General features: G+C 48.9%; 1 protein-coding gene across 1 annotated transcript in view; it reads right to left on the bottom strand.

Annotated features, from left to right (window-relative positions):
- Positions 1–253: 253 nt before the first annotated feature.
- Positions 254–9,746, bottom strand: part of RIBC2 (RIB43A domain with coiled-coils 2) — a 10,988-nt gene continuing 1,495 nt past the window's right edge. The window contains exons 3-7 of the mRNA XM_007128739.3: positions 6,458–6,802; positions 5,329–5,447; positions 3,962–4,189; positions 1,579–1,745; positions 254–436 (exon numbers count right to left, since the gene is read on the bottom strand). Of these exons, the coding sequence (XP_007128801.2) occupies positions 358–436; positions 1,579–1,745; positions 3,962–4,189; positions 5,329–5,447; positions 6,458–6,802 (938 nt within the window). The 3' untranslated portion in view covers positions 254–357. The remainder of the gene's footprint in view (positions 437–1,578; positions 1,746–3,961; positions 4,190–5,328; positions 5,448–6,457; positions 6,803–9,746) is intronic.

The following is a 9,746-nucleotide window of genomic DNA, read 5'->3' as shown; positions in this document are numbered from 1 at the left end:
ACCCCAGGCTGCTGTGAGAACCAAATTAGTTAATTCCACGTGAAGCGGTTAAAATGATGCCCGTGAGTATTGGCGATTGCACCAGCTGAACCCAGAGTCTAATACGCAGGCTTTCATCCCTGTATCTACAGCACCAGAGCTCCTCTAGAAATAGTCTGAGCTGAGTTGAACGGACACTAATGCTCCTCATAGACATACAGGAAGGGGTTTAATCAAGTTTTGTCTACGGTGGAAAAATTAAGTTCAACAGTACTTCTGGACCAAAGAGCGCCTTTTTTTTTTTTAACAGATGCGACTTTTCAAGGTTACTGCCCTTTATAGGTAAACGATTCAGAGGGAAAGAAGGTGCCTTTTTCATTATCGACTTCTTGTATTAAATTGTGCGAAATGATCTTCTGTGGGATGATTTGTACAGATTTCCTTCATATATTTTTTCCTGATAATAAAACAAGGAGAAAAAGAAATCAGCAAATGCCTGACTTCCTAAACATTCTACTGTTTAATTGGTGTGTTGACCCCAGGATACAGAGTGCATTCCAGCCCTACGAGCTAAAGGGGGAGGAAGGGGGCATTTCGTCACTGCTGATTAGTTTAGGGACCTGCACACGTGAAATGTGGGGATATCTTAGAATTCCGTGATTGTAAAGACATTTGCTCATCCCATTTGATTTCTGTGAGATTCTCTCTTAATTCTCCTTATTTAGGCCCCCAATGATGGACCCACCGATAAACAGACATTGGAAAAAATACTGGTGGATCCGCTCTGAGTTCAAGCCAGAGCTTGATGAATAGATAGATAAATAAGTAAATAAATAATGGGTTTTTTTTTTTTTTTTTTAGTGACAAATTCACCTACTGATCTTCATTTGACATTTTCTGTAGCTGGAACTCTGAACTACTCCTGGGGCCTGTCTGAAATGAAGAAGAGGCTCCAGACTTGTTCTGGGCAGCCCAGGAACCCCTTCCCCTCCCCGGAGAGCCCTCCCTGCAGTGGGCAGCTGGCACTGTCCTCCCCCACGTCTGAGCCACGCAGCCTCCTCCCGGAAGCCCACCTGGTGCCCTCCCCTGGGACTCCTGGTGCCCTCCGTGTACTCCATCACCAGCACCTGTGTCCGAGCCTGCTGGGGTCCACCAGTGCCCAGGTGAGGACCATCCAAGGAGGGGTGTTTACAGGTCGAGGGCACAGAGGAATCTCAGTCCCTGGTCTGTGTGGGGCCCGATGGTTTCCTAGCACTTAATTTCTGGCTGCTTAGCTCTGAGTCCTTCTCTCCCTTCTCTTTACCAGGAGGCTATGCTATAGCCCCAACCACTGCTGCTACAGGGCCTCTGGTGAAATATACCCCAAGGGTCCCGAGCCCTTGGGTGGGAAGGATTCAGGGAGGGTGAGCCAGGGGTCCAGGAAAGGAGGGTGCCCGCTCTTCGGGCCCTGCACGGCCAGCGCCGACCCCCGCTTTCCCCGAGCCTGATTCCCTTGATGATGCCCCCGATTCCCACCTGCCCCCCTTGACCCTAACCTGATCCCAGCCCCCTCTGCCTGCCCTCCCCAGCCGTACCCCCATCTCCCCGCCTGGCACTGACTGCGAAAGCTGCTCCTTGGCCAGGCTGAGGTTGTTGCAGTCCAGGGCTCTGCGCAGGTCACGCTGTTGGCACTGCTGCTGTCGCTCAAACAGCAAGGCGGCGCGAGCCTGCTGGACCCTCTGCCGGTCCCAGTCCATGTCTCGCTGGCGCTCTTCTTCCTGGAGCCTCTGGAGAGAGGAGAGGTGACTCACCACCGCCTGTCCCCAGCAGAAGGGCCCCAGGGGATTGTCTCTGGGAGCCGGGCTTTCATTTACGGATGGAGAAACTGAGGCCCAGAAGGGGGCAGGGAGGTGAGCAACGTCATGCCAGAAATCAGAGGGGACCCCCCCGCCCACCTGCCGTCATGCTGGTGGCCCAGCTGATTCCCCTTCTTGGGAGGCCTTGGCTGGTCCTCTGAGCCTGAAGGGACAGCAGAGTCTCAGTTCCAACAGTGGTTCCCAGCCCAGGGCTCCATAAGCAGGGCCCACGGGTGTCAGGTCCTCTGCGTCTGGGATGTGGCACCACCTGGCTGGACACTGGGGTCCTCTGGTCACTTCGAGAAGGTGCTGATGCCACAGGCCCACCCCGGGACAATGGCCCAGGATCTTGGGGGTGAACTCCTCTGCGCCCTTTACAGCAGAGTGCCTTGAAAGTATTGTCTGCACTTGCTGTCTCCTTGCCTTCCTGCCTGTTCTCTCTCCAGCCCATTAGACAGGCTGCCACCCCTCCACCAAAGAGGTGACCGCCCAGTGCTGGGTCCTGCATCCAGTCGGCAGCCCAGCAGTGGCCTTTGACCCAGGGCTTCCCACACTCCCTCTGAATTCACCACTGCTTGTGTCCCTCCTACCTCTCTGGCTGCTCCTTCTCAGGCCGCTTTCCTCTTTATAAACGATGGGGGTGGGAGGGGAGGGTCCCTCTGTCTACACTCACTCCCTTTGTGATCTCCAGGTTCGCTGCTTTAAATACTCTCAGTGCAGTGATGACTTCCTGCCTATGTCTCCAGCCCAGATCTCATTCTGAGCCCCAGACTCTACATCCAGCTGCTTGCTGGGCTTTACTTGGAAGTTGTGTCAGAAAATATAACTTGTCCACCAGTAGCCGTTTTTCCTTCTTTCTTAATGAAAGAATCACCAGCACTTCACTGCCTGGAATAAATACTACATTTCTTCTTTATAGTTTGGGGCAACCTAGTGACTGAGTTGTCCAACGAAATGTAAGTGGAAATGTCTTGTGAAACTTCTAGGAAGTGTCCTTAGCGTTCTTCCCCCTTCCTTCTTCCTGCCAGCTGGAATATGCATATGATGACTGGAGCTCAAGCAGCCATCTTGCACTAAGAGATGGCAACCAGGTGCTGAGGATGGCAGAACTTCAGTCAATGGTCGTGGAGCTGCCATACCAGCCCTGGGCTGTTTTCTTAAGGATTTAGTCTACATGCAAGAGATAAAGTTCTATTTTCTTTAAGATGGTGTTATTTGGGATTTTCAGCTGAATCCTAGCAGATATAGATATCTAAAGAACATTGCGCACGACATATCCAAAATTGCGCTCGTGATTTCCATTCTCCCATGAGCCTCCCTCCTGGACTTGTTCCTCCCACCATCTTCCCATCTCTGTAAGTGCCAACTCCTTCCTTCTCGTTGCTCAGGCCAGGATGCCTGGAGTCATCCTTAACTCCTCTGTCTCTCATATGCCATGCCAAACCCTTCAACCAATTCTGTTGGCTCTAACTTCCAAATACATCCAGAATCCGACCACTTCTCAGCACCACTGCTGCCAGCGCCCTGGCCTCAGCCAGCACCATCTCTGACCTCGACCATCAGCCTCCCCAGTGACCTCTCTCCTTCCCGCCTTATCCCCCTAAGTCCACCCTCAACACAGCGGTGGGAGGGATCCTGTTAACTGTGAGATCCTCTCTCTCCTCTGCTCAGAACCCGCCAGAGCCCCCCACTTCGGTCACAAAAAAGGCAAAGTCTTCCCCAGTGGCCTGCCAGGCCCTCAACCCTCTGCCTCTTGGACCCTCTCCCCTCCCTCCACTCCAGCCACCAGACGCCTCCCTTCTCTGAACAGGTCAAGATGGCCCTTCCTCAAGGCCTTTGCCCTTGCTCTTCGCTCCACCTGATCGTCCTTTGCCCAGACACGTGCAAGCCTCCCTCCCCACCTTCAGCCCTTTGTTCCAGAGCCATTGGTCCCCTGATGACCCTCCTCGCACCCAGCGATCTCAGCCCCTTCCCCAGCCTCCTCCCCTCCCTAGCGCTTGTCCTCCTCTCACTAGAACACGGACTCCTTGAGGGCAGCTTCTAGGGCCGAGCGTGACAGTGGCTATAACTAGATGCTTGAGAGGTGGCAGGGGGCACAGGGCCCCCTCTGAGGGCTCGGGGGGTGGGGGGGTGGGGAGGACAGGCACCAGCTTCTCCTGGACTTGCTGTTTCTGAACCAGGCGGATGTGCCCCAGCTGCTCCCGGCTCATGCCCTTCCAGCGGTCGGGGACCACGCGATGGGGCCCGAAGGAGCTGGCCGTCTGCTGGGGGTTCTCCGAGAGCAGGTCCCCACACAGCAGGTTGGAGATCTCGGCCAGGTTGTCCTCTTGGTCTTGTTTTTTCTCTTGAATTTTCTTTTCCGCTGACTCCAAGGCCTGCTCAGGGCAAGATATTAAGGGAGATGCTCTGAGTGACCCCGGTGGGACTGAGGCACAGGCTGGCAAGTCTCACTTGGGGCCCTTGAAGGAAGAATGTGCTAAAGGGCACCGCGGATGCGGGGAGGTGTAGACTTGTCAGGCATGGATGTAGGGAGGCCCTCAGACCCCCAGCTGCCTGGGAGATGCTGGGTGAGTGGACTGGGCTCAGGGAATCACTACCTGCTGGTCGTGTGCATAATTGCTGCACGTCTTTGTTTGCAGTGATTTGCCAAAGCAGGGAGCTGCCTCCCCGTTAGGCTGCCATCTCCCCTCGGCTTGACCTCACCCACCCCAAGACAGGGCCGTGTACCCCTCCGTGTGGTCCTGGTCACCCTTGGACGGCGGCAGGCCACAAAGGACAGCCAACCAAGTGATTCACAGCAGTGGTGATTTCTAAAAGGTGCTCCCACTGTCTGGCAGCCTCAGCCCCAGGGACAAATAAATTCCTGGCCAAATCCCTATTCACGTGAGGATGATGGGTGGGGAGAAAGGGCCCTGGCTGTGTGACCTGGAGCAAGTCACCTCCCCTCTCTGGGCTGCAGTTATTTCTCCATAAAGTCAAGAGACAGATTAAGAGACATTTGTCAGTGTTACCAGTTCTCTTTAGTAGTGAATGGACAGGGCACTTTTTGAGGTGCCCACACACAGCAGGTGCTCACGAGGAGGCCAGCTCTACTACGTTACGTAAGCCCACGCTTTGCAGCTGGACAGGCTGGGATTTGAATACTGGACTTGCGGTATTTGGAAGTCCAGTATTTGAATCTGCCAGAGCAAATCAGATTAGTACTTAGGCATCCCAGAGAAAGTCAGTTCCCCACTCTGAGACCGTTTCTTTTTTTGTTTGTTTGTTTTTTTTTTTTTTTTTTGGCGACGAGGATAGTATACGAATGAGCCCGTTTCTTTATCAATTGAATTGGGTTAATCATGCCCCCTCTGAAAGGGTTGTTGAACACAGTGACTAATAAGAGCAGCTGATTGTTGCAGGGATTAAAAAGAATTGCTATCATGGATGAGTCAAGGAGGCTGGGGCACGCGGGGGTGGGGGGGGCTGGTGGCTGTGTGTGTCTTCCCCTCCAGACAGAGCCTGGGGTATACACCTGGTTCTTGTTGAATTCTTTCACAGCTGCACAAACCGCCTTTCTGGTGGTGCTTTCCAGATTCTGTAAATGCTTGGCTGTTTCGTCAAACTGCAGCCTTGTCTTCAGGTAGAGATCCTCTGAAAGGAAGCAAAACGCGATCAAACCCTGCGTGCCTGCCCGGAGATCCTTCTGAGATGTGCAGAGCACCCTGCGGAGTATCTGTTTCTCATCACGGCCCCATCCAAAGAAAGGGGGTGCGTCGGAAGGCTGTGGGAGATTGACATGAGTCAATTCAAGTAAAGCTTTTAGATGGGTGCCTGGCAGTGTTAGCAATCACCACTGTGGCCTGGTAATGTCTGCTATGGATTGGTAATGTCTGCCGTGGAACCAGGGGAGAGGGGTTTAGAGGGCAGCATAGCAGGAGGTAAGGTCAGACTTGTTCGTCCTCGAAATAAATTTGGTTTTTATTGAGTAAAATGAGAAACTATTGGTTTTGAGCAAACGATCCAGCTTAACTTTTAACGGGATCATTCTGGCTGCTGGGTTGAGAAAAGACTAGAGAGACAAGGGCAGAAGCAGGGAGACCAGTTAGAGGTTATTGCAATGATCCAGTTGGGAGATGCTGGCTGCTTAGTCCAGAGTGGTAGTGGAGGACATGGTGAAGGTGGTTGGAATTTGGGATGACTTGCTGCTGGACTGCGTGTGGCATTTGAGGGAAAGGAAGGAGTCACGATGACTTGGGTTTGGACCTGGGCAACTAGAGAAAGAGAGCTCCCATTGATGGAGGTGGACGGTCAGGTTCAGGGGATGATCAGAGTTTCTTACTGGACACGAACTGATGTAGGCTGGACCTATGTCTTGCCCACACACTGAGGGCCGGGACCGATGCTGAGTTACCGTGAACTCCAGCATCCCACTGGGGCCTGGACAGAGCACAAGCTCAGAAGGTGTTTCCTGCGTGACGGGCGCGTGGCTGAAGATGTTTAAATCCTGGAACCTGGGTTCTCATGTCTCTTTCTTTGGCCACGTGGCCAAAGTAGCATATTAGTGAGACTTAAAAGACAAAATGAAACAAGAAAAAGAAAGGGGGGGGGATTGATTTGTTGAAGAAAGTATCGAGACCCATTTGTCTTTTTTGTTCCATCACCTGCACATTTTTGGTTGGCGCGGGCAACCTTCCATTCCCTTTGCTGTTGCAAGGACCATTCCCTGTTTTGTTCCTCTTGGAATTTCTTCCTCTGATAGAAGATTAAATCCTCTCCCATGAATTTCTGCATTCCTGATATTGTATTCCGAGCATCATTATCTGACTGCCGGGCTGGAAGATCTTTCTTAAGGGCTAGGGGGTCAGAGAGGTCAAATTCACGGCGAGTTTCTGGCTTCTGAAAGCTCTGTTGGAAATCATTGATAGCTCTACAGAGATTTTTCCTATCTCTCCTTTCCCGGTCTTCTGATATGCATGCGATCTTGTCGTTTTGCCTCATTTTAGCAGCTAGAAGAAATACAGCATATCCATCAGCTTAAGATTCAGAGGAAAGACATAAATTTGAATCTGAGGCAGGAGATAGATGGGCCCCAAGCTAGGCATTTACAACTGGCCTCCCGTGTACATTTCATGGAGCAGGAAAAAGTGGGCTTTGGGCCAGACACTGACAACTAGTCTCCTGTTTGCATTAGGACATAGATGGGCTCCAGGTTACACATTTAAAATAGGCCTCCTGTTTGCTCTCCGAAATGGAAGCAACAACAGAAACAAGGTAAATAGCCAGGCTTTGTCTCCTGAGGATGCCTGAAGATAACAGTCGTGGCAGGTCAGAGAGGGGCTAACCCTTGTTTGGGTAAAGGATCAAGAGGTCACATATTTCCCATCCTTGGGGCAAGGGAGACATTGCACATGCGCAGAAGGGCTCCTTGGGGGTCAAAAAGGAGGGGGCACCACTCCATAATAGGTGATGCCAAGGCCGTCCCATAGGCCTCTGGGCTGAAATACCATCTTGGAAAAAAATTTGCGCACGCATGCTGGGAAGGGTCCTAGGGCAGGTCACGTGTGGAAAAAGAAACCAGGTAATTGGCCAAAGGTAAACAGAGACCCGGAAGAACTGCCCTGTGTGAATGACTCCACCACCTCTTTACTGGGCTCCTCCTCATTACGGGGGACGCCCACACCCTTTCTCTCCCCGTGTGCGTCTCTGCCCTGCTTCTGTCTTAACTAAGCAAACTGTTTCTCTGTGTGCTCTCCCACTTGTTGTCGTGCTGTGTCTCTAATAATTAACTTTGTACCTGTTTTTACAGTTTTGTCTCCGTGAGAAATGCATTTTTCACTGGGGGCAAGAGCCAGGGGGTGTGGTGACTAGGATTTCTGGTTTTCATCCAGGCTCCCCAGGTTCAATTCCTGGGCAGGGACTCAAGATCTCGCTCACGCCACCACTTAACTGCTGCCTCTCCAAGATCAAATCCACTTAAAAAATGATTTTTAGTGATTCTAAAAGTAATCCAACCTTCCAAAAAGTTAACACAACCGTTAAAGGATTAGTATTCTGAATATTTACAAAGCACCTATAAATCAACTTAAAAAAAAAAAAACAATAAACAGCCTAACCAAAAAGGGGGCCAAGAAGAGGAAAAGGCAAATCAATATAAAGAAACCTGAATGATCAATAAACTTGTGAAAAGATCATCAACCTTACAAGATGGGAAACATCCAATGAACTGGAGAAACATTTCAAATGCAAATAATAGCAGGTATTAGTAAGGATGTGGGGAAACAAAGATTTCTCGTTTACTGCTTGTGGGAGTGTAACTTGGTACACTTTTATAACTTTGGAAAGCAATTTGCCTACATCCCGTAAAACTGAAAACATGCATATACTATGACCTACCAATTCCATTTCTAGGTACACCAGGGACATGAACATTGGGACATAATGCAGGACAGTCATTAACATTGTTTGCAATTATTTTAAAAAACTGGAAAAAATCTAAATCAGCCACCGGTAGAGGAACAAAGAAATTGTGGTTAAAATTCATATGACAAAGTATCATAAAGCAATTAAAATGAATATTCTATATGTAGATCACCTATAAATTCCAAAAATAGATTGTTGAATTTTTAAAATGTTGCAAAAGGATACATTCAATATAACATCATTTATGTAAAATTTTAAAACACACACACAAATTTTATATTCTCATGGATGTACATACCTAATAGTACAAGTACAAAAACATGCATGGGAATGATCACACCTCTGAGAGGGGAAGGAGAGGAAAATGGTAAGGTGGGGGAGAGCTTTAGCTATGTCTGTATAACATTTAATTTTCAAAAAGCATTCTTAAGATATCTAAAGCCAGTTTGGCAAAATGTTCATATCTAGTGTGGTGGTGGGTATGTATATGTCTGTCACGTCGTTTTTGTACGTTTGAATTACTTAAAAAAAAAAATTTATTGGGCTTCCCTGGTGGCACAGTGGTTGAGAGTCCACCTGCCGATGCAGGGGACACGGGTTCGTGCCCCGGTCCGGGAAGATCCCACGTGCCGCGGAGCGGCTAGGCCCTTGAGCCATGGCCGCTGAGCCTGCACGTCCGGAGCCTGTGCTCCGCAACGGGAGAGACCACAACAGTGAGAGGCCCGCGTACCGCAAAAAAAAAAAAAAAAATTTTATTGAAGTATAGTTGACTTACAATGTTGTGTTAGTTTCTCCTGTACAGCAAAGTGATTTAGTTATACATACATATATTCTTTTTCGTATTCTTTCCCATTATGGTTTAACACAGGTTTGAATTACTTTAAGCTAGAATTTTAAAAGGTAAAAGGTTTAGAAAATATGAAACAGTATAAAGAAGAAAATCAATTTCACTCATCATGCCATCACTCCAACTTTACCACTGCTGACATTTTGGTATATTTCCTTTCTGTCTTTTTCTAAGCATATTTTTATGTATTTTAAAACTTATATATATTTATATATGTATTTAAACTTAATTGATAACCCACTGTATATACAATTTTGTACCCTGCTTTTTTCTATTTAAAAAATCCTTACAGTGCTTTAAAAGAAATTGCTAGACATGATGGGGGAAAAGGAATACTATTTGAGTATTTGATCTAAGAGCCGGAACACTATTATTTGAACCATATCTAGTTCTGAGACAGCTCGGGGGTATGAGCTCAGGAGTATGTGTTGTCTACTGTAAACAGCTGTCCCCGGTAGAAGGTCTTGAACATTTTGGCAGAAAATGTGTGTGTTTAAAGTTTTTCATACCCAGTTTTTTAAGAAAACAGAGAAAAACATACATTTATCCTCACAATATATTTCCTACAGCTCACATAGAATTCAATAAATGTTTTTCTTTTTTTTTTTTTGCGGTACGCGGGCCTCTCACTGTTGTGGCCTCTCCCGTTGCGGAGCACAGGCTCCGGACGCGCAGGCTCAGCG

The sequence above is a fragment of the Physeter macrocephalus genome, chromosome 6, assembly GCF_002837175.3.
Source record: "Physeter macrocephalus isolate SW-GA chromosome 6, ASM283717v5, whole genome shotgun sequence".
Taxonomy (NCBI): Eukaryota; Metazoa; Chordata; class Mammalia; order Artiodactyla; family Physeteridae; genus Physeter; species Physeter macrocephalus.
This window is presented reverse-complemented; position numbering and strand designations above follow the sequence as displayed.